At 37.6% G+C, this 26,240-nt stretch overlaps 1 protein-coding gene across 1 annotated transcript in view; it reads left to right on the top strand.

Moving 5' to 3' along the window:
- The window catches only part of ANKFN1 (ankyrin repeat and fibronectin type III domain containing 1), a 241,417-nt gene that overhangs the window by 72,428 nt on the left and 142,749 nt on the right, over window positions 1-26,240 (top strand). Inside the window, exons 3-4 of the mRNA XM_063706249.1 lie at window positions 8,209-8,410; window positions 11,304-11,514. Of these exons, the coding sequence (XP_063562319.1) occupies window positions 8,225-8,410; window positions 11,304-11,514 (397 nt within the window). The 5' untranslated portion in view covers window positions 8,209-8,224. The remainder of the gene's footprint in view (window positions 1-8,208; window positions 8,411-11,303; window positions 11,515-26,240) is intronic.

Genomic DNA, 26,240 nt, shown 5'->3' with positions numbered 1-26,240 from the left:
CCCAAATGCCATTCAGGAGCATGTTATTCAATTTCCATGTAATTGTGTGGTTTTGAGTGAATCTCTCAGTCCTGAGTTCTAATTTGATTGCAACGTGGTCCAAGAGATTGTTTGATATGATTTCAGTTCTGCATTTACTAAGGAGTGTTTTACTTCTGATTATGTGATCAATTTTAGAGTAAGTACCATGTGGTGATTAGAAAAGTGTATATTCTGTTGTTCTGGGGTGGAGAGTTCTATAGATATCTATCAGGTCCATTTGTTTCAGTGTTGAGTTCAGGTCATCTTTGTTAATTTTCTGTCTTGGTGATCTGTCCTATACTGTCAATGGGGTGTTAGAGTCTCCCACTGTTATTGTGTGGGAGTCTAAGTCTGTTTGAGGGTCTCTAAGAACTTGCTTTATGAATCTGAGTGCTCCTGTGTTGGTTGCATATATATTAATATATTTAAGATAGTTAGACCTTCTTGCTGAATTGAACCCTTTACCATTATGTAATGTCTTTCTTGGTTTTTGTTGTTGTTCTTTGTTGGTTTAAAGTCTGTTTTGCCAGATACTAGGATTGCAAATTCTGCTTTTTTCTGTTTTCCATTTGTTTGGTAGCTTTTCCTCATCCCTTTATTTTGAGTCTGTATGTGTCATTGCTCAATTATTTATCTTTCTTCATGTGGATTTGCATTACTATCTAGTGTCCTTTCATTTCAACCTGAAGGAGTCATGTTTGTGTTTATTGTACAGTAGGTATAATATCAAAGTTTTTGTTTATCTGGCAGTATCTTAATTTCCTCTTTATTTTTGAAGTGTAGTTTTGTTGGGTAGAGAAATTCTTGACAGTCTTTTTTGTTCATCACTTTGATTATGTTTTACCACTTCCTTTTGGCCCCTGTGATTTTTGGTGAAAATTAGCTGTTAATCTTTTTGAGGATCTTTGTAATGTGATGAGTCTTTTCTCTCTTGCTATCTTTAACTTTCTCTCTATGTCTTTGGCTTCTAATGGTTTGATTTTGATGTATCTAGATGTGGCTCTCTTTGAGTTTATTCTACTTAATGTTCATTGAGCCTGTTGATGCATAGTTAAATAGGGGGATATTTTGGCCATTATTTCTTCAAATAGGCTTTCTATACCTCTCTTCTTCTCCTGGGACTCCTATTATTTGTATATTGGTATACTTGACAGTGTTCCAAGGATCTCTGCACTCTTCACTTTTCTTCATATTTTTTCACTCCTCATACTGGATAATCTTGATTGATCTATCTTTATGTTTGCTGATTCTTTCCTCTGCCTGCTCAAATCTGCTGTTGAGTATATTTTTCATTTGTTAATGTACTTTTAAATTTTAGAATTTCTATTTAGTTCTTTATTTGCTTCATAATTTCTATCTCTTTATTATATTTTCTATTTGGCAAGACATCATTCTCAGAATTTTCTTTATTTCTTTGGGTATGGTTTAGCTCTTTGAACATATTTAAAATAGCTAATATAAAAGTCTTTGTGTAGTAAGCCCAATATTTGGGCTTCTGCAGGAATCATTTCTATTGACTGCTTTATTTCCTCGTATGGGACATAGTTTCTGTTTCTGTGCATGCCTCATACATAGTTTTCTTGAAAACTAAGCATTTTATTAATGATGTAGCAACTCTGGAAACTATATTACCCCTTCTCCCCAGTGTTCATTGTTGTTTAATGATTTTTCAGAATTAAATTTGTAAAATCTGTATTTTTTTGTTATATGTGGCCACTGAAGTTGCTACTTGGTTAACTTAGTGGTGAGTTAATGATTGAACAGAGATTTCCTTAAATGCCTAGAACTGATAAGCATCCTAGTTTTTGCTGAAGAGCTCTGCATGTGTGTGTTAGGGCAAACCTTCAATACTCAGCCAGGCAGCTGAAAATACCACCTTAGTCTTCACTTCCTGCTTGCAGAGCCATGAAGTCAAGACAGAGATGAGATTTTAGGATCTTCTCAGGTCTTTTCTGAGCATGCTCCCAGCCCTGTAGTCTGTTAGATTCTCAGGAAAATGACAGAGATTTCAAAGCTCTCTGTGGACATCTAATTCTCCATCTAACATAGTTAAACTACTGTTAAACAATTACTAATCTTTGTTTTTGGAAAGAAAAAAAACAACAGAAAAAAGGCTATTAGCCCTTCGTGAGCTCTAAGTCAGAGCGAATAAAGATAAGCCTTGTGAGTAGGATTTTCTGGAAAACCCCCAGACAGATGAAATAATGACAGTTCTCTGGAAGTGGCATTTTAAAGGAGCTACAGCCCCATTCTGCCCCCTTCCAGTGGCTGACAGGCTACTGTTTTTTGTTTGTTTGTTTGCGTGTTTTTTCATTTTACTTTATGTTCTGGGATACATGTGCAGAATGTGCAAGTTTGTTACATAGGTATACATGTGCCCTGGTGGTTTGCTGCACCTATCAACTCATCATCTAGGTTTTAAGCCCCACATGTATTAGGTATTTGTCCTAATGCTCTCCCTCCCCTTGGCCACACCCACTGACAGACCCCAGTGTGTGATGCTTCTCTCCCTGTGCCCATGTGTTCTCATTGTTCAACCCCACTTATGAGTGAGAACATGCAGTGTTTGGTTATATGTTCCTGTGACAGTTTGCTGAGAATGATGGCTTACAGCTTCATCCATGTCCCTGCAAAGGACATGAGCTCATTCTGTTTTATGGCTGCGTAGTATTCCATGGTGTATATGTGCCACATTTTCTTTATCCAGCCTATCATTGATGGGCATTTGGGTTGGTTCCAAGTCTTTGCTATTGTAAACAGTGCTACAATAAACATACATGTGCATGTGTCTTTATAGTAGAATGATTTATAATCCTTTGGGTATATATCCAGTAATGGGATCACTGGGTCAAATGATATTTCTGGTTCTAGATCCTTGAGGAATCACCACACTGTCTTTCACAACAGTTGAACTAATTTACACTCCCACCAATAGTGTAAAAGCATTCCTGTTTCTCCACATCCTCTCCAGCATCTGTTGTTTCAGGACTTTCTAATAATTGTCATCCTAAATGGCATGAGATGGTATGTCATTGTGGTTTTGATTTGCATTTCTCTAATGACCAGTGATGATAATCTTTTTTTCATATGTTTGTTGGCCACATAAATGTCTTCTTTTGAGAAGTGTCTGTTCCTATCCTTTGCCTACTTTTTGATGGGGTTGTTTTTTTCTTGTAAATTTATTTAAGTTCCTTGTAGATTCTGGATATTAGACCTTTGTCAGAGGGGCAGATTGCAAAAGTTTTCTCCCAATCTCTAGGTTTCCTCTTCACTCTGATGATAGTTTCTTTTGCTGTGCGGAACCTCTTTAGTTTGATTAGCTCCCATTTGTCAATTTTGGCTTTTTTTGCAATTGCTTTTCATGTTTTAGTCGTGAAGTCTTTGCCCATGCCTATGTCCTGAATGGTATTGCCTAGGTTTTCTTCTAGGGTTTTTATGGTTTTGGGTTTCACATTTAAGTTTTTAATCCATCTTGAGTTAATTTTTGTATAAGATGTGATGAAGGGGTTCAGTTTCTGTTTTCTGCATATGGCTAGCCAGTTTTCCCAGCACTATTTATTAAATAGGGAATCCTTTCCACATTGCTTGTTTTTGTCAGGTTTGTTGAAGATCAGATGGTTGTAAATGTGTGGTGTTACTTCTGAGGTCTCTGTTCTGTTCCGTTGGTCTATATCTCTGTTTTGGTACCAGTACCATGCTGTTTTGGTTATATAGCCTTGTAGTATAGTTTGAAGTCAGACAGCATGATGCCGCCAGCTTTGTTCTTTTTGCTTAGGATTGTCTTGGCTATACGGGCTCTTTTTTGGTTCTAGATGAAATTTAAATTAGTTTTTTCTAATTCTGCCAAGAAAGTCAATGGGACAGGCCACTGCTTTTACCATGAATGTAAACTGTTGGTTTCCAAGACTGCCACAGAGCTGGAGAAGATGGGAATAGGGCAAGTTAAAATGCCACAAAGCTTGCTGTTCTTACTAAATTTAGCCATTTTTCTTGAATAAAGACATCCTGGATTGCTGCAAGCCTTTGGTTAATTTCCCAGATCCTGAAAAAGTTAATTTTAGCCATTTTTGCTATGGTTCTCTTTGCTTTTATGGAGAAAGGGACTTTTGGAAGTCCTTTCTCTGCCATTCCCACTGACGTACTATTTTTTTTTTTAATTTTGAATCTTTATGTGAAATTTTTTTTAGGTGTACCATTTGTAAATGGCTTTTTAGGAATTCCGGTTGGAGAGTCTTTGTCTTTTATTAGGAAAAGTAAACTTTTGAATATATTGTGCACACGGATATATTCAACCTATAGTTTTGGTTCTGGAGTTTGGCAGGCCCAAATGAAATTCTGATACTGTTACCTACAATCTCTGTGACTTTGGGCACCTTATTTAAATTCCCTGAGTTTATTTTATCATTTATGAAAGACAATATTAGGACATTAACCTTATGACTTCATTTTACATTTTCTATTTATTATGTTTTTTTATTTTTTTATTTTTAAATTATTTTAGATTAATCTTTATTCCACCCTTCCCTCTAATAGTTTGAAGTTTCCACTTCCTATATCTGTTTTAGTGTATGTTACTATAAACAAACACACAGAAGTCTCTACTTGAGTACATAAAATTAGTTTCAAGACATTATTTAAGACAAGCAATAAAACTATTTAAATTGTTATGATATACTTTGGTGTCTCTGTTTTGAGAAAAAGACTTAAGGTGATAATTTCTACTATTTATTGAGTGGATATTATGCACAAAACAGAATAGGTACCTTTCATTTGTTGATTAATCTTCACAACTCTAGAAAAAAAGAGTTTTGATGTGTCTTTTGATAAATGATGAAATGAATTCATAGAATTGAAATAAGATTCCCAAAGTCACACAGATTATAGGTAACAATATCAAGATTCCAATTGGGCCTGCCAAATTCCAAAACTAAAGCTACACTGATTCTCAAATGCTTGTCTCTTTCCATAAGGGTAAAAATTTAAGAGCACAATTACTTGGGAGGGTCATGCATATTTGTAATAACAAATAACAGAAAGTTGTCTTTCTTACCATCTTATCTGATAAAATTTTAAATATAGAGGAGAAAAAGAAAACATAATGATAGATGAAAGCTAGAAGAGTGGAAACGGCTACAGAATAGCCTGGAAGGAAGGGACAGCTGGGAGAGGATGAGAAGGAAGTCAGAGAGACAGAGAAAGTCAACCTATGTTGACTGAAGGGAACAGATGGGAGATGAGCAAAGACAAAAGGGGCCATGTGGGTAGGTGTCATCAGTTAGAGGGCAAGTAGCTGGAATTTGATCAATAGACAAGAATTTATTTACTGGACTTCTGGGCATTGTGGGAGATACAAAAGAATGTAGAGTTATTTTGGGAACAATAATGATGTAGAGAAAACAGATGGCTTGAACTGGGGCATTAATGCTGAAGGAAAAAGCTAGAGACAGAAGGCAGAAAGAAAGAGGTTAAGGCAATCCCCATGTGAGCCAGCTTGCATATGAATCTGGAATTTTTATGGGAATGGAAAAAAATAAGTTAGAGAAAACCTCCTATTTGCTATTGAATCAAAGGTAAAGGATTTGTAGATGGAAGAAAAAAGATGCCAAATCACCTCCCTTTTCATTTCTACTTTTGAGAATGTTATTAAAGATTTATAAAAACATACACATACATACACATTACAGACAATGCTTGGCATCATCCTTCCAAATGTAAATATGTCCATTTAGCTAAAACTGGGTAGGGTCTCCTGGATATCACTAAGATTGACTAAGTAGGACCACCTTAAAAGGATCTAGGAAGCCTTTTTGTCTTGAAGAAAGTTGCAGACAAAACTTAAAAGGTGCCTCAGCAAAAGAAACTATCATCAGAGGGAACAGACAACCTACAGAATGGGCAAAATATTTGCAAACCACGCATCTGAAAAGGTCTGATATCCAGCATCTACAAGGAACTTGAACAAATTTATAAGAAAAAACAACAACCCCATTAAAAAGTGGGCAAAAGACATGAACAGACACTTCTCAAAAGATATACATGTGGCCAATAAACATGCAAAAAAGCTCAACATCACTGATCATTAGATAAAATCCACAATGAGTTACCATCTCACACCAGTCAGAATGCCTATTACTAAAAAGTCAAAAAACAACAGATTCTGGCCAGATTGTGGAGAAAACAAAACACTTTTACAGTATTGGTGGGAGTGTAAATTAGTTCAATGATTGTGGAAGACAGTATGGTGATTCCTCAAATACCTAGAGGCAGAAATACAATCCCAATACTGGGCATACACCCAAAGGAATATAACCCATTCTATTATAAAGATACATGCGTGCATATATTCACTGCAGCACTATTCACAACAGCAAAGACACAGAATCAACCTAAATGCCCATCAATGATAGACTGAATAAAGAACATATGGTATATATACACCATGGAATACTATGTAGCCATAAAAAGAAATGAGATCATGTTCTTTGTAGGGACATGGATGAAGCTGGAAGCCATTATCCTCAGCAAACTAATGCAGGAACAGAAAATCAAATATTACACGTTCTCACTTATAAGTAGGAGCTGGATGATGAGAACACATGGACACATGGCAAGGAACAACACATACTGGGTCCTGTCAGTGGGTGCGGGCTGGGAAGAGGGAGAGCATCAGGAAGAATAGCTAATGGATGCTGGGCTTAATACCTAGGTAAAGGGATAATCTGTGCAGCAAACCACCATAGCACACATTTACCTATGTAGCAAACCTACACATCCTGCACATGTAGCCATGAACTTAAAAGCTGGAAAAAAAAAAAAAAAAAAAAAAGCCTGAGGACATTTAACAATATAATGAAGATGAATCTCCATTTCTTAAAGACAAAGCAAATCAAAGTTAGTTTGTGCTAGCAGACATGGAACCCAGTTCAAAGGCATGAGGATGAAATTAACTTCTGGGTAGTGCTCTAGTATATGAAATATAATAGACTCTCATATGTGCACTCATTTATTCTAAATTATCTATTGAAAGCCTACAACAACAAAAATGTTAGCTACTATGAGTCTTCCTAGATACTAGGCTCCTAAATATTTAAAGTGATGGGAATCCCAACTACACTGATTTGATCTTTATAAATTACATAAATGTACTAAATTATCACATATACCCCAAAATGTGTATATGTATTATATACCAATTTTAAAAATTAAATTTAAAACATTTGAGGGGAAGTGGTGAGAAGGCAGTGACATGCTCCAGAGTGCGCTGGGCCCAGTGCATCAGAGGCTCTACCAGGGAGACACTTTGCACATAATTACCTTGGCTAGTTATTTCTCTCATTCCTTTCTTCATCCAATACATATACACATGCCAGGCAGCCAGAGCCTTGATAGCATCAAAATTTCAAGAGCAATACCCACAGTAATTGTGGGTGGCTTTTGAATGGCATGGCTGATCTGGAAACTGACTTCAGTTGTGACATTGGTGAGGACCTCGTTAGAGATTTCTGAAACAATGGTCAAGTACTAATTGAAGAATGCCAGTAGTGAGTGCCTTGGTGGACCCCAGCCAGGGTATCTGGGGTGAGCAGGGATGGACCTATGGGTACAAATTCCCCAAATTTATGCATACTGGGATAGTTCACCAAGCCTCAGATGGACAGAGGACAGATGCAAGTTAACTGCTACCTCAAGAGATTGGGGCTATGCAGAAGGTAACTTGTGTCTGTCCATCTGAGACAAAGCCTCACCTTCTTATATACCCAACAGAAGCCAACATCTAGGTGAATGTAAGTAGAAAATTCCCAATTATATATACCCAAGAGGAGTTGAACAGACCCCCTAGGTTACAGAGAGACACTTCCTCACTTGGGATAGAGAAGTAAAGACTTGAGTCGAGGTTCAATCATATATATGTCTGTATGTGAATGAATATGTTTATATAGTAAATGGAGGTTGTCATTTCATTCCTGCCACCAATTAGCTCTGTGGCCATGAATAAGCTGCTTCCTTTCCCTGGGTTTCAGCTTTCTCATTTAAAATATAAAAAAATCTGGGTCTGATAATCTCTAAGGTCCCTACCAGCTATAATATTGTATTTGGATTCCAGATACTGACTGGAGATGATAAAATTATATGTCAACTTATAATTTGTGGTGTAAAAGATATAACATCGGACTTTCCTCTTCTTAGGAATTGTCGTGTGAAAATGACGCAACAAATGCAAAATTTACATCTCTGTCAGTCAAAAAAACATAGCGCTCCCTCATCTCCCAACGCAGCCAAACGCCTGTACAGGAACCTCTCTGAGAAACTGAAGGGGAGCCACTCTTCCTTCGATGAGGCCTATTTTAGGACAAGAACTGATCGGCTGAGTCTCAGGAAGACCTCGGTGGTAACAAAACTGTTTTTATTCTTGTGTCAGTTTGATTTATTCAGTTATGTTTGGGTTTAAGGATATTCTAAGATGATTCACGTTTACTTCAGAAGTTGATGCTTGCAATTTTATAAATGCTGGAATAGATTCAGGTAGGGCAGTAACTGTACATATTTATGTTGTTAGACAAAGTCTGAGTGATTGTGAGCTGTTTCACTTTCTTTTTGTTTCTTTTTCTTCTCCCTTAATTTTTATTTCACCACTACACCAAAAAATAAATAAACCTCAAAAAAAAGCAGCTTGACAAATATGAAGTCTCAGGTTAAATGGGCTTTCTGAGAGTTCCAGTGTTCATCCAAATAATAATATTATTACTTATTTCTGATGTATACCACACATTCTTTCCAAAGGCATTCAAAATAGAATCCAAAGAATGCACATGTATTATATGATAGACAAAGAAAGAGAGAGGAGGAAGGAAGGAAAGTAAAGGAAAAATGTAAAAAAAAAAACCAACTAGGAAAAGAAAATATTAGGTATAAGAATAAAAATAGATATATCAAAAAATCTAGGCAAATATAGTACCTGTATCTGAAATTTATCATTACATTCATCTCTGACTTCCCAGAAAGCCAAAGCAGAAAAAGAAACACAATTGGTTATAGCATCCCATCTGTTGATAACTAAAAATGTCTCAGTCCATCAGGAGGAATGAATATTCACCTGTTGCTCAGTCCTCTGGACCTTGTAGATGTTATAGTGAGTTATGTAATAGAGAATGGCGTAAATAGTGGAACTGATGATGTTACAAGTATTCTCATATAATAGTTTCTCAGAATGGCCCTCAGTAAAAGCTGAGAGCATAATATTAACATGCTCAGCAAGGAGATTTTTGCAGGGAGTAATGGCACCATTTGTTTGCTCTTAAAACAGAAATGAGTCCTAGCCTTTCCAGATAGAAGCATGCCAAAGTTTGCCAACAAAAGCTTGGAGGAGGAAATGACTTAAGAGTGAGAGTAAATATGGCACATGAGAAATTAGGAATACTAAGAGCCAAAAACAAATACACGACTGTGGACAGGGTGGCACTTTAACTTTGAACTCATTTGTTTTCTAATATGTTTTCTCATTTCAAACTCATCTTTTGGGAGGACTTGGCTGTGGTTAAATTGGGGCCTAAGCATCAGAGGCTCCTCAGTTTAGCAGGTTGTGGATAAAACACTTTACCATTCAGCAGATTGTCTTGTAGCAAAGAAAACTGCATACCAAAATAGCTTTATTCCCTGGGTCCCCCGTTGTCAAAACAAGCATTTGCATAATAGCTTTGTATTTTCCTCAAATTTCAATTTTGTGTTATGTACTCAGCTAAAGCTGACCTGCAGCCTTTGATAGGGAGAATTGATTTTTAATGAGACTAAAAATAAAACCTGACCACCTGAACATTTGGTCACTGGAGATCTTCCACATGTTAATCAGGTGACCCCTATGCAGGTTAAAATCAGTGGTATTTCAACTCTTTTAAAGACCAAGCAACTCTTGGTGAAGATACCAGATAGATGTGTAAATAATACGTGTGTTGGTCTTCTCCCATGTGCTAAGAAATATGTACCTAAAAGAATTCCGGAGTTCTTCTCTTTTGTTTACTATTAATCCTTGGAAAGAACTTTTCAAAGGAACCATATTTTCTTAAGCTATTTTTTTCTACAAGTGAAGTGTATTCTATAAATATTCAACTCTGGTCCCATGAGGCCCAAAACCAATTTGCCATCCAGCCATTGAAACCCTCCCTGAACACTACCACTTGGACTCCTCATCTCAGGGCTCAGAAACTATCAACCCACAGGCAGCATGGAGCTAGTAGATATTTGGAAATAAGGAAGTAACATGTAACATGTATATTTTAGGAAGATTATTCTTGTATCAGTATAGAGTGAGAGCTAGGGGAGACCAAGACTAGCAGCAGACAGGTCAATGCCATGGTCCAGACATGAGATGACAATGTAGAGGCTGGGGATGGAGAGGGAGGGGTGAGTTTGAGGAAAAACAGAGAAAGTGTACTCTCAATTCCAAGCTAGCCATAACTGCTACCTGTGCTAATATTACCTAGGCCAGCATTTCTCAAACTGTGTTCTGTAGAACTCTATTCCAGGAGTAGTCAAAGCAAATGCAATAAAATACATGTTAAAATTATTAAAGACCCAGAGGAAGCCTACAGGGAAGTAATGGGGTACACTTGGTTTAATCTAATGTTTATCAAACTGATTTGACCACATGCTATTTTCTTCATAGAACATCTCTTAATTACTTTTTTTTTTTTTTTTTTTTTTTTGAGAGCGTCTCTCTCCGTTGTGCAGGCTGGAGTTCAGTGGCGCAATCTCAGCTGACTGCAACCTCTGCCTCCTGGGTTCAAGTGATCCTCCTGCCTCAGCCTCCAGAGTAGCTGGGATTACAGGCACCCAACACCACACTTGGCTAATTTTTATATTTTTTGTAGAGATGGGGTTTCGCTATGTTGACTAGGCTGGTTTCAAACTCCTCACCTCAAGTGATCTGCCCACCTCGGCCTCCCAAAGTTCTGGGGTTACAGGCGTGAGCCACCATGCCCAGCCAAATGAACTATTAGAGTATTTTTCAGAAGACTGGTTTGAGAAGAGCTGAGGTTTGCTCTTATCTACAGCCCAGCCAGGCTATCCTGTATTCTCTCAGTGCATCTATTCAATGTCCATTAGAAATGATGGAGGGGAAGTCTGTTAACAGAGTGTTTACTTTGGAGACCTTGGGATAAATTGTAGTTATTCCACTTATAAGTGGACATGCAGTCCCTGAAACAGTCTTTAAACTTCAAAAGAGCTAAGCTACAAAGACACACTGGTTTAAGAAATTGTGCTGATCTACTTTTGCTCCTCTCTAGAATTTCCAGGGCAATGAAGCCATGTTTGAGGCAGTCGAACAGCAGGACATGGATGCTGTGCAGATCCTCCTGTATCAGTACACACCAGAAGAACTCGACCTCAACACACCTAATAGCGAGGGCTTGACACCCCTGGATATTGCCATCATGACCAACAATGTGCCCATTGCAAGGATTCTTCTGAGGACAGGGGCCCGAGAAAGTCCACACTGTAAGTAACCTGAGAATAAACACATGTACTATTAAAGCCAGATTCCAGCCTTATGCCACCAAAATAGCCATTGCTGGCTTTCAGAGCAGGAATGGTTGACTAAGCATAGACTCTGATAGGCTTTGGATGTTTTCATGGACTTTCATGCAAATAGTGACAGCATTTATTGGTCTAAGCATCAAGTTCCTTTCTAAATAGAATATGCTGAATGGCATTAAAAAGGAACCACCAAAGAACTTCTAAGAATTTTATCACAAGCTTTAAAATATGTGAGATACTCCAAGTGAGGATATAGAATAGGAGATATATATAGAAGAATGAGCATCTGCGTGTTTCTGTTTTGTATCCACAGTGAATGTGGTGGCTTCATTCATTCATTCATTCATTCAATAAACACTGAGTGTGGGACACTGTTCTAGGTGCTAGGAATGTAACAGTGAACAACACAAAAGTCCCTATTCTCATAGAAATTACATGCTTGTTGGGAAGACTTCCAATAAGCAAGTAAATAGATAAAATACAAACTCAAAATAGTGATAAATGCTGTGAAGAAAATAAAATGGATGAGTGGCTATAGATTGATAGGGAAGGGACTATTTTTAATACCCATTGACCAATCTCTCACAATCCCCACCCCTCAGTCTTCGGTAATCACCGTAATTTCTGCTTCTATGATATCAACTTTTTTAAAAAATTCCACATGTAAGTGAGATCACGCCATGTTTATCTTTCTTTGCTTGGTTTATACAACATTTTCTTTATCTATTCATCTATTGACAGACACTTAAGTTGATTCCACACCTTAGCTATTGTGAATAGTGCCATAATAAACATGCGGATGCATATATTTCTTCAACATACTGATTTTATTTCCTTTGGATATATACCCAGTAGTGGGATTGCTGCATCATATGGTAGTTCTATTTTTAATTTTGACAATTAGGTAGGAGGAATGTCTGGTGTTTACTGCACAGTAAGGTGATGTTGGAATGGTTAACAGTTAGGTATTGTATATTACAAAGTAGCTAGAAGAGAGGCTTTTGAATGTTCTCACCACAAAGAAATGATAAATGCATGAGGTGATGGATACACTAAATACCCTAATTTAATGATTATACAACATATATGTATATGAAAACATCCAGTTGTACCCCATAAATATGGGCAGTTACAATATGTCTATTAAAAAATGAATACATAAATAGGGTTGGGCAAGAAAAGCCTCTCTGATGTGGTGATATTTGAGTTGAATTCTAGATGATATGAAGGAATGAACTACGAGAAGATGTGGGGGTCAAATTCTCAGCGGAGTGAATAGCAAATAGAAAGATGCTGAGGCAGGCAAGAATAAGACTGACATACTGGAGGAACAAAAAAGTCAGTGGGTCCAAAGCAAAGTAGCAAGAGGGAGAATGATGATTGAGAGAGAAGTCACAGGGACCAGATTATGCAGGACCCTGAGACCATGGTCAGTGTTCAACTTTAATTGTGGAGTACAATGGGAAGGCAGTGGAGCAATTTAGGAAGGTAAATGACATATTCTGACTTACATTAGAAGATCACCACAGTGCTCTATGGAAAAGAGACAGTGGTGAGGTAATTGTGAAATTGAGAAGACCAGTTACAAGGTCATTTTAGTAGTTCAGGAGACAGACTGGATGCTTGGACTAACATTACAGTGATGTTGAGTAGTGTCAGAATTCTGGATATATTTTTAACAGCTTTATTGAGATACAATTCACATACCATAAAATTTACCCTTTTAAAGTATACAATTCAGTGGTTTTTAGTATATGCACAGAGTTGTGCAGCCATCACCACCGTCAATTTTAGAGCTTCATTGCCCTGAAAAGAAACATCATACCATTTGACTATTATCACTCCCCAATCTCCCCAACTCTTCTCAGCTCTTGACAACCATGAACCTACCTTCTGTTTCTATAGATTTGCCTGTTCTAGACATTTCATGTAACAGAATTATATAATATATGGTCTTCTGTGACTGGCTTCTTTCTGGATGTGTTTTGAAGTAGAGCTGATAGTACTTGGGGAAGAAAGTTGCACTGGGGCTAATGGCAGACCCCACCCAGGAGTGGGTGGGATAATATCATGCAGCACTCACCCTGTGTCAGGCACTTTTCTGAGCACTTTCCATGTATTGACTCCTTTAATCCTCACAGCAACATTATGAAGTAGGCACTCACATTCCCCTTAGTGAAAACTCTCTGACCCATTGACCACAATGGCTGTGAGCCACTGTTTTTATGTTTCCTAAAAGAAAAAAGTAAACTCATCAAACTGTTAGTTTCACTAATACTGATTCACTTACTTCCAAGTGGTGAGACCCGGAAGGCTGAAAGAGAAGCAAGCAAATATATAATCAGAGGTCACATCTCTGCTCCTAAATTTCGTAAATCGCCACCACCCAAAGACTAGGTACAGAAGCAGATCCTTGTATCAGAAAATTTCTTACTATAAAAATGCTAAGCTCACCATATCCATGTCAGAGACAGTGAAGATTTGGATTCAGTAGGATTTGAGCTCTTCAAAAGAGCTCTATAGTCAAAGTGCTGCCCCTTTTTAGTGGAACTGGAGGATTTGGAAGGATGATAAATGAGGATGGAAGAAATTGAAATGGCATCTTTGCTGCCTTCCGGTTTATTCTGCAACAACGTCTGTCCCAAAGATCCAGTGACAGAAGGGTGGAGAGAGAATCAGAGGGTCTGAACATGGAGAATGCAGACTGAGCCCCATTCTACAGGAACAAGGAGACCATTCATCCAGATGTTGCCATGGCCATCCTGCACTGGGCTGGATGAAACATTAGTCCTACTCACTTACCTGCGACACTACAAAAAACTCTGCATTTTCTGTGAAAACAGTAAGACTCCCTACCTCCCAAAGCCCCATGTGCATAATTAAACCTCTGTAAAAGAACTCAAGTACTAAATATCTAGTTAAACCAAAAGCAAATTTGTTCAAGAGATCCCTGGTTTTCCTCCTCATTCTCTCTGGGATGATAGCCATGTTACCATCACAAAGTTGTAAAGGACAAATGGTGGGAGATAAACCCAGGTTTCAGCCTCCAGGAAACATGACACCTAAGTCACCTTGGCTACCTAAGAAGGCAAAGAGATATGACCACATATAGACTCACATGTGTAAAAATGGCAATGCAATATTGGTTGTATACCTATGAAGTCTCCACATACAACATCTCTGGTTTTCACACTAACCCTACAGGATAAAGTTATTAACTCCATTTTGAAGAGGAGGAACTTGTGATTCTGAGAAGTTAACTGACTGGCCCAAGGTCACACATCCAGCAAATGAATAAGGATGCCAGGGACTCAAGCCCAGATCTGTAGGATGCCAACACCTGCAATCTTTCCACACAAAGTCACTGCCTTTCCACATAACCAATATGGAGGGCTGTGGCCTCTGGGCCCCTGCATCTCTCCCTTTCTACTGTTTGCTAAAGTCATATGATGTATTTCTTTGTTCTGTTCTGCGCACTAAGGTGTCAGTCCTGTTGGAGAGAGGCAGGATAGAAAAACATAGTGTTTTCAGGCATTTTTAATTCACTTTATATATCAAGTACAAAAGAAGCAGAATGCTTCTGTACATGAGTTTGAGCAAGCCCAAGAGGAAAACCAGTCTGCCAGCCAGAACCAGATAAGCAAACACCTGCCGTAAACTGTTCCCCAGAAGCTAAAGAGGCAGGATATATAAGAGAAGAAAATTAACGATGAGGTCTGAAGTTCTTAGAGTATTTTACACCACAAAAATGGTTTTGTCTACATCATCTCCCTTGATCCTCACAACTGGCTTGTGAGGGAGACGTTGTTTTCTTCATCTTTATCAATAAAGAAATTGGAATTTTAAAGGTCAAATAGTTATCCCAACACAACAAAGTTAATAGGTGGTGCAGTCAGGATTTGAACCCAGATCTGTATTGATTGCCTTGGTGTTTGTGAGAAAGCTTTGGCATGCTCACTGTTACACATTAGATGCTCAATTCCTCCCTATTTTGGCTCTCCATCTGCTCCTCTTCTAATGACAGTTACATATTCCAAAGCAGAGTGCAGACTCCAGGGTTTCTAACAAGGTTAATTTTCTTTCCTCTCTTTCTCTGTGTATTCTCTTCTGAAAACTAGCTCAGTATTCTTTTCACTATGCCAACCAAGTATCCTCACACAATTCAGAAGAACATTCTCTGTAGTTTTCTCCATTTCTTAACAGGAATCACCATGACACACAGGGTTTAGGGACTTAACTCCCAAACCATTGGTCAGGCCTGTCTTCTATCTTGAACCCCTCAATGCCAGAGCCACATGGATGTGTTCTTTATAGGCATAGCTTGAAACTCAACCGTCTATGTTTCCTTACTCATAGAAAAATCCCAGAAGCGGCCATCTAAACTTGCACACTGCTCTCAAGTTAAACATATACAGAACCCCAGCCTACTCATTAGATGAATCTACTATCTTTATTCAATGACTTTTTTCTGTTCCTCCTACCTTTTTGCAAACAGCACAAAATAATATTCTTTCCTTGCAGAAAAACAATCAGCCATTATTGAAGCAGAGTCCCAAGTACTTTCTTGCAGACTGATGTGCTGAGATTAGGAAAACAACCACTGAATCTGAAAGGACTGCAACTAGGAAAGCCAATGTATAGAGGCACCACAGGACACCCATGGGTATGCCATGGACTGTTTCATACACTTAGGATCCCAGTCGCTATGACTCATGCTCAATTGAACAACTGCTATCAAAGAAAGACTTGTTGTCTCTGTATATAAAAGTCCCCAGTCATAAACCCCTCCCTTTTTCTGACTAACTCATATTCTGCCCCCACCCTCAAACCAACAGCCTCCAGGAGGAGTTTGCTGAATCATCGATGGGAGTCTTGCCTTTCTGAGATGGCCATTAAGACCCCATAGATAGTAATCATAAAGAAACTAGCTCTTTTGCCTATTGTGTACAAATTTGGTCACTCACAGAGATTTTATTTCATTCTTTGACTCCAGTACCTAGTACATAGTAGATGCTCAGAAAATTACAGTTGAAATTTTAGCCTTTGTGACAGCCTTGTCTTATGCTACTGGGAGTCACAGATGTCAAGTCTTAGTGTGCACACATACAGTCATTATGTGTATCATCGACACAGACACACACACATGCATACACAGAATGTAGGGAAAAAAACCTTCAAGTCTTCTAGTAACTTAAACTTTGGGGCACCTTTTGTTGTTAATAATGCTGTCATTGTTTTCCAGACATTGTTACAGAAGTTGGTTGTAGATGTAGCCTAGTTGTTTTTATTTTTACACTATTTAATTATATAGACCAGTAAGAACGGTGGAATAGCTCTTTGTTTCAGTCTTTCTGCCCTTTCCCTTAGCTAGATTCTCCTTCTCTCTAGTCCCTCTCCTCCTCTCCCTCTGCATTTCTTGGTGAATGCCTCCCTCTCACTTTCTCTCAGATGCTGCCTGTGGAACTAGAAAGTGTCACTCAGAATTTGTTATGTCCAGTTACTTCATAAAATGCAATTACAGAATTGCTGTCATTTGAGTATGGTGCAGACACCAGTGTTACAATTTTGGCAGTCTTGTCAGGATGCACCACTCATTTCTGCAGTAGTAAGGGGTTCGTGTTTGTGCTGGGACTGGTCAGGGCATGTCTAAGAGGTGTGACTATAAACTAATGAGGCTGGTTTTATGTAAACAAACACACTAGAAAGTCTACAATCCAAGCGAATGTTATCCTTCCACATGGTCCTCCTGGGAGACCCCACACTTGCTCCAACAGTGCTGCCATTGCTCTGAACACTTTGGAATTGTCCTCAGAGTCAGTTTATGAGAAAATCTGACTCGTTGCTGAGAGTCACACCTGATTTTTGTTCCAAAACAGCATTGCCTAGCGTCATCACCCTCTGTGTTCACCAGACTTGGCTTCAAATTATTTAGAGAGATTTCGTGAAATCAAATCCACCCTCAAAGGACAAAGATTTGCAGCCAATAAGAATATGTAAAGAACAAGCCTTAGACAGGTCTCTATAATGAGCCCTCAATATTTTTTTCTGCTTCACTAAAATAGGGGTATAGATCTTCACCCTAACTTACAAATCTGTTCTTATACTGTGCACTCCTCACCCACACCACCCTCCATTCTGTTCCTGTAACATTCCAGGCTATCTTACCATAGGGCCTTTGTACTGGCTATTCCATCTACTTGGAATGCTTGAGTGCTTTTAATCTTGTCCATTACATGGCCAAATCCTTCTTAACATTCACATTTCAGCTTAAATGTGACATCTTCAAGAGAGGCTTTCTCTGGCCACCAAGTCCAAAGTCTAAAATGACATTTTCTCATCACATCACTCTCTTGTCATTTTGTGCATAGCACTTATGATTTTTCTCAATGTTTTTATTTGCTTATTTTCATCTCCTCTGCAATAGAACATAAATTCCAAAGGACAGCACCTCTCTCATTTATTACTGAATCCCCAGCAAACAGCAGACACTCAACTGAATTTAATTGAATCAATCCCAAGCCTATTTCTTTTGAGGGGTGTCAATATATTATCCCTTATGAAAAGAATGATTTTAGTTAGTATTGGGCTCATTGATCTTTTTTATGTTTTCAAATAATTATTTAAACATCAGATGGCCAAAGCCTAAGTTCATGTCACCTGTTCTTTGAGTTGATAGTTGCATTTTTCTGGTTTTTTCCTTTAAAATATTTAATTGACAAGACTGTATATATTCAAGGTATATAATGTGATGACGATATATGTGTTGTGTAAAGATTATCACAATCAAATTAATTCACAGATCCATCACCACCCATGCTCTACATTAGATCCCCAGATCTTGTTCATCTTCTAATTGAAAATTTGTACCCTTTGATCAATATCTCCCTATTTTCCCCACCCCTAGCCCATAGCAACCACTATTCTACTCTCTGTTTCTATGTGTTTGACTTTTTAAATTTCCAGATTTAAGTGAGATCATCCATTATCTCTTTCTGTGTCTGGCTTTTTTTACTTAGAATAATGTCCTCCAGGTTCATCCATGTTGTTTTATAGCCATCTTTTTTTTCTTTTTAAAAAAATTGTAAATATACATGCAACATAGAATATCTTCTCCTTGTCAGAAATGAAAAGATTATAGATAAAGTTAAAAGGTATCTTTGATAGCCCACCCAACTCATCCCCACGTGCACACACAATCTAGGTTCCCATCCCCCAAAACCCAAAATATATCCATTGTTATCAGTTTAAAGGGTATGCAGACTTTTCCCCATGAGTTTTAACATAAACACAAAAACAATAGAATTGTTTGGGGAGCAGCTTTTAAATTAAACCCTTAGAAAAGGCTAAAAATTAAATTTCTGGAGTCAGAGAGTTCTGGCTTCAAATCCCACATCTGACCTTTTGTAGCTATGGGAAAATTCCTTACCCTCTCTGTGGCCCCATTTCTTCATTTGTAAAATGGATATAATAATTGTACTTAACTTGTATTATTATATATTGCTGTGTAATAATTACCCCCAAACAGCAACTAAAAATAGTGTTTGTCTCATGTGAGTCTGAGTTGGGAATGGCTTTAGCTGGTTGGTTATGGCTCAGTCATAATCTCATGTGACTCCATGAGATTGCTGTCATTTTAAGGCTTGATTGAGCTAGAGGACCCCACTTCTGAGCTTACTCATAGTGGCTACTGGCATGAGCCCCACATTTCTTGCTATATGGGTCTCTCCATATGGCTACTCTATGACATGGCAGTTGGCTTCCCCCAGAGAAAATGATCTGAGAAAGACAGAAAGAGAGACCAGCCAAGGTGGAAGCAACAGTGACATGTATAACCTAATCTCAGAAGTGACATAGTGTCATTTCTGCAGAATTCTGCTGATCTCACAGAACAACCCTGGTTGTTCAGTGTAGGAGAATACTATACAAGGGTGTGAATACAAGCAGACATAGGTCACTGCAGGCCCTCCTGGAGGCTGGCTACCTTGTTACCCATATAAGATTATTGAGAATTAAGTGGAATAATACCATTACAACATTTATCACATTACCTGGCCAATTGTAATTGATTTCTAAAAATTGTTAGCCAACATAACTCTCAAAAACAAAATAAAATGACCCAAGAGTTTCTGGTAAAGAATTTAAATATTTTACCCATTAGTTATATAGTTTGTATTCCAAAACACTTCCTATGAAGCACTTTTCAAAATTTGTATAATTTTTATGTTCTAAAACTACACTGTCCAACACAGAATCCACTAGCCACATATGACTATCAAACATTTGAAATATATTGATGCCATTGACCAATGGAACAGAATAGAGAGACCAGAAATGAAACCATGAATGGATGGTAAACTGCTTTTCAACAAAGTTACCAAAAACATACAATGGAAAGAGAATAGTCTCTTCAATATACGGTGTTGGGAAAACTGGATATCCACATGCAGAAGAATGAAACTGGACCCTTATCTCATACCATATACAAAAACCAACTCAAAATGGAGTAAAGACATAAACATAAAACCAGAAACTGTAAAACTACTAGAAGAAAATATAGGGGAGAAACTACATGACATTAGTCCAGGCAATGATTTTTTGCATATAAGCCCAAAAACACAGATAGCAAAAGCAAAAGTAGGCAAATGGGATTAAAACAAACTAAGAAGCTTTTTCACAGCAAAGGAAACAACAGTGTTAAGAGACAACCTGTGTATTGGGAGAAAATATTTGCAACCCGTACATCCAATAAGGGGTTAATGTCCAAAAAATGTAAGGAATTCAATTCGACAGAAAGAAAATAAATAAATCAATTTAAAAATAGGTGGCCAGGTGCAGTGGCTCATGCCTGTAATCCCAGCACTTTGGGAGGCCAAGGCGGGAGGATCATGAGGTCAGGAGACCGAGACCATCCTGGCCAACATGGTGAAACTCCATCTCTACTAAAAATACAAAAATTTGCTGAGCATGGTGGCAGGTGCCTGTAATCCCAGCTACTGTAATCCCAGCTACTCAGGAGGCTGAGGCAGGAGAATCGCTTGAACACGGGAGGCACAGATTGCAATGGGCCGAGATCGCACCACAGCACTCCAGCCTGGAGACAGAGTGAGACTCCATCTCAAAAATAAAAATAAAAATAAAAATAAGCAAGGAACCTGAATAGGGTTTCTTAAAAGAAGACATACAAATGACCAACAGATATATGGAAAAAAATGATCAGCACCTCTAATCTTCAGGAAAATGCATATTAAGATCACAATGAGAAATGAGATATCATCTAACACCTGTCAGACTGGCTATTATCAAAAAGATGGAAGATAAGTATCGGTGAGGATGGGGAGAAAAGGAAACGCTTGTACACTGTTAGTGGGGATGTAAATTAGCACAGCCATTATGAAAACTGAGTGGAGGTTCCTTGAAAAACTAAACACAGAATTACCATATGACCTAGTCATCCTACTTCTGGGTATTTACCCAGAAGATTTGAAATCAGTTTGTCAAACAGATGTCTGCACTTCCATGTTCACTGCAGCACTATTCACAATAGCTAAGTTATGAAATTAACCTAAGTATCAATTAACAGATGAGTGGATTTTTAAAATGTTATATATTATATATATACATAATTGAATACTATTCAGCCTTTAAAAAGGAAGGATATGTTGTCATTTGTGACAAAATCGATGGAATTGGAGAACATTCTGCCAAATGAAATAAGCCATGCACAGAAAGACAAATGTCTCATGTTCTCGCTTATTTAGAGTCTTGTGGACTCTAAAACGATTGAACTCATAGAAGCAGAAAGTGGAATGGTGGTTACAGAGTCAGGGGGTTGGGGACAATGGGGAGATGACAGTTAAAGTGTACAAAATCTCAGTTAGACAGGAGAAATAATTGGTTTTATTAAATTTATTGCACTGTGTCATGAATATAGTTAATAACAGTGTATTGTACATTTCAAAATTGGTAAAAGAGTAAATTCCAAATGTTCTCACCACAAAAAAAGATATATATTTGAGGTGATGAATATGTCTAGTTAGCTTGATTTAATTATTCCACATTGTATTCACAAATCATAATATTACTTTGTATCCCATAAATACATATGACATTATTATCAATTTATAATAAAATAAAATTTAAAAAAGAAATGTGTCTAGTGCAAATGAATGTGTTCTAAATGTAAAAGTACATTGATTTCAAAGTCTTGGTACCAAAAATAACATAAAATATAAAATTAATAAATTGTATATTGATTGCATGCTGAAATACTAGCATTTTGGATATATCAAGTTAAGTAAAATATATTATTAAAATTAATGCCACCTATTTCTTTTTGCTTTCTTATTGTCATTACTAGGAAATTTTAAATGATGTGGCTCACACTATACATCTATGAACAGCACTGAAAATATTGGCAGAAAACATGGTTATCTTGTTTCATTACTTAAACCTCCTATGATGCCATGGGGCAATTTCCTTTGAATTTCCTAAATAATCCACTCAAGTGGCTTGCATGTTGTGCTTTTAGAGAAGATGTCCATTTTCCCCTTTGAGTTTGATGAGTTCCAAAAGTTCCTTTCTGTGTCATTTGTTCTGGCTTCTTAAGAAATCACCAGTTACAATCTAAGTTATATAAGGACTTTGTGAGTCAACATCCTTCTGGAAAGTTGCAGAGAACACTTCAGAGCCCCATGTCTGGGTGTAATAAGTTATAGGAGAAGAAAGTTTCACAGTCATTAAAATGAAACATTTAATCTCCAGATCTCTAAAACCTTTTTGGAACCACATCTCAATGTCCTTGGGAAAATCTGAAAATGTAATAACAGCTTGAGACCTAAGTGAAGCCAAAATGAGTCTTGTGTCCTGAATCTTAAGATGGATAAATTGGAACTATGTTTTGTGTTTCTCTGGTATAAGAGTTTTTGAATTAAAAATATTTAATTTTTAGAATTCCCCTACATTACTTTGTCATTCCTACCTTAAAACAAGTCAGTGGTGAAGTTGTTAGAAGGTTGTCGCTTATAATCAGCAAAAATAAATTTTATTAACTGCCCAGAGTATATTTGTTACAATGCAACGTTCAAATCTAAGTGACCTTGTTTTCTGCCTTGAAATAGCAGATAGGGTTGAAATTGATATCACTTGCTAGTGTATATTTCTGAACAGTAGCTAGGATGGAAAAATTTTATTTGAGGCAAGAGGGGTTTTTGATGGAAGAACATAGAGTTATTTTATAAAACAAGTATTTTGATTTATTTTGTGTGCTTCTAAAAGTGTAAGATCAATGGATGTAATAATAATAAGCAACCCTCCACTGAGAGTCTTCTATGTAAAGATTATCATTAATTTGTTACAAGTTATAAGACAAGTGTTGCTACAATGCCAGTTTTACAAATGAGAAATTTGGGCTCAATATAGCAGAGTAACTAGTTAGGATCACCCATATGTAAGGGCAGCGCTTGAGCTATAGAACCCCAAAGCCCTTTTACCACGTTGCTTGCAGTTTGGAAATACAATCACATGCACGTAACATTTCAGTCAATGGTAAGCTATGTATATGAAGGTGGTCCCATAAAATTATAAGGCAGCCAAAAAATTCCTATTGCTTAATGATGTTGTAGCTGTCATAACATCACAGTGCAATGCATTATTCACATGTTCATTGTGATGCTGGTTTAAACAAACCTACTGTGCTGCCAGTCACATAAAAGTATGGCACATACAGTTATGTACAGGACACACTACTTGATAATGACACTAAACTACTATGTTACTGTTTCATATATTCACTATACTTGTTATCATTATTTTAGACTGCAGTCCTTCTAATTATTTAAAAAATAATGGTTAACTGTAAACCAGCCTCAGGTCCTTCAGGAGGTACTCTAGAAGAAGGCATTGTTACCATAAAAGATGACAGCTCTATGCGTGTTACTGCCCCTTAAGAACTTCCAGTGGGATAAGATGTTGAGGTGGAAGACCATGATGTTGATAATATTGACCCTAGGCATAGGCGTAGGCTAGTGTGTGTGTTTGTGTCTTGATTTTTAACAAAAACAGTTTAAATTTTTTTTAAATTTTTTAAAAGCTTATAGGATAAGGATATAAAGAAAATATTTTTGTACAGCGGTACTGTTTGTTTGTGTTTTAAGCTGTTATTACAAAAGACCCAAAAAGTTTTAAAAAGTTTATAAAGCAAAAGAGTTACAAAATGTGTGGCTCTAGGGAAAGCAGAAAAATTGTCAGAAGGAGCCAACATAGCTCAAGAGAAGCTGTCCATCTATGCTAATTTATTATTGATAAAGAATTTTTTATACATTTAGTGTAGCTTAATTGTATAGTGTTTATGAAGTCTACAGCAGTGTCAGTAATGTCCTACGTCCTCACATTCACTCACCACTCACTCACTGATTCACCCAAAGCAACCTCCAGTCCTGTAAGCGCCATTCACGGTAAATGCCCTATATAGCTCTACCATGTTTTATCCTTTATGCCATACTTTTAGTATTTTTAGTGTACTTTTTTCTATGTTGTAATAGATTTAGATATACAAATACTATCGTGTTATAGCTGCCTACAGTAGTCAGTACAGCAACATGCTGTACAGGTGTATAACCTAGAAGCAATAGGCTATACCATATAGTCTGGCTGTGTGGTAGGCTATGCCTGCTAGATTTGTGTAAGTATACTCTGTAATATTTGCACAACAATGAAATTGCCTAAGGATGCATTTCTCAGAACATATCCCTGTTAGTAAGTGACACGTGACTGTAATAGGAAAGCAGATTTCAGTTCAGGATAAGGAAACTTTAAAATTCGGAGTTGTATGAAAATGGACAAGGTCATCTCAGTGAGTTCCCCTCATGTAGGAAATTATACAGGACCAAGGGTACTAAAGGAGAGGTATCAGAGGTTGGTTGTAAGGTATCCTTCTAACTCTGAGATTAAATGATTGTCTTAGTGCCTCATTTTCTCATCATTGAAAAACAGGAACATACCCATAATAACAGAAAAGCTGTTACTAAATTGAAAAATGGCACATCATTAGTAATAGACAAATGTGTCCGTCTTTTTCAAGCAAACCAAATTGTTCCCTAAAATTCTTAATTAAAAATTAAAATTAGTTTACATTTTACACTCATTGTATTTTCAAGCTTTGAGTAATTATCAGCCAGGCCCAAATTTAGCAATTGCAGGCAAGGGCAAAATTAAGAAACTGTAAGTAGCAATCCATAGGTTAGATTCTAATGGTGAAGAAAAGCCCTTCAGTCCCTGATCATTGTTTATCTCGGGATTTAAACAGTAACTCTAATTGTATTCTTTGAACACAAATTCCTGCCCCATCCCCCACCCCATCCCTTGGTTAATTAGCTGCGTAGGTCTTATAACAAGTGCCCACTCAGAAGCACTGGGAGGTAGAAATGCTCTTGATAATTAAACACCACAATAGCACAGAGCCTGTTTCAGGAGCCACTGAGTGGTCTTGCCCCTGCTGGACTGCTTACCACACAGTCACAGACCCTCCATTGTGCTGGTATGGCTGCTCAGAGGGATAGCTGCTTGGCTGGAGAAGGAACCAACTGCAATGAGAGAAAAGACCAAACCTTGCAAAGAGATCAGGAGTATGGCCTCCAGGGAAAAGTGTCCTGTGGGTGGAAGTGAAAGGGGAATGAATCCAAGAAAAAGAGAAGTGGATGGGCAGGAATGATAAAACAGACATAGCCTTTCTGTTTTCTAAATCAAACCAACCAGCCAAACTGAGTTCACCAATTTCATACCAAATAGATAACAATCAGGAAATTGTAATATATAAATAATAGGTTGATTTGTATTCTATTTGGTTTAGAGAAAATCCACCGAGTTCTTTAAGGTTTAGATGAAGATCATGAATAAGTCATCCCATCTCCCTGGGTCTCAATTTCTTCATCTTTAAAATAAGGAAGTTGAAAATAGCCCCATTCTGCCATCAGATCCAGAGGCTAGTAGTTACACTTCTGTAACACCAGATGTTAGCGACAATGAGCCTGATCGTTATAAATATTCTGACACCACTGACTGATCCAGAGAATGAACCTTTTGATGAAGATCAGCATACACAAATTACAAAAGTCTGAAATTTTTTTATCAAGAGGTATAAAACACCATGAAAACAAACTTGAATAAACTGAAAATGAACTTTTTTTTTTTTTTTTTTTTTTTTTTGAGAAGGAGTCTCGCTCTGTCTCCCAGGCTGGAATGCAGTGGTGCGATCTTGGCTCACTGCAAGCTCCGCCTCCCAGGTTCAAGCAATTCTCCTGCCTCAGCCTCCCGTGTAGCTGGGACTACAGGTGCCGGTCACCATGCAAGGCTAATTTTTGTATTTTTAGTAGAGACAGGGTTTCACCATATTGGTCAGGCTGGTCTCAAACTCCCAACCTCAGGTGATCCACCTGCCTCAGCCTCCCAAAGTGTTGGGATTACAGGTGTGAGCCACCGCGCCCGGCTGAAAATGGACCTTTTTTTTTAATGGCAATAGGACATTGTGTCAGATTACCAGTTATAGGAACAATTCTCTTTTCCTGACCAATCTTGTTTTACCCTATACATCCACAGGGTTTTGACACTTGTTGTCCAGTTGAAAAAAGGTTGTGTAGCTGTGTCATGTATATACCTTGTCAAATGTCAAAAGGACATTTAAAATTCAATTA

The sequence above is a fragment of the Gorilla gorilla genome, chromosome 4, assembly GCF_029281585.2.
Source record: "Gorilla gorilla gorilla isolate KB3781 chromosome 4, NHGRI_mGorGor1-v2.1_pri, whole genome shotgun sequence".
Taxonomy (NCBI): domain Eukaryota; kingdom Metazoa; phylum Chordata; class Mammalia; order Primates; family Hominidae; genus Gorilla; species Gorilla gorilla.
This window is presented reverse-complemented; position numbering and strand designations above follow the sequence as displayed.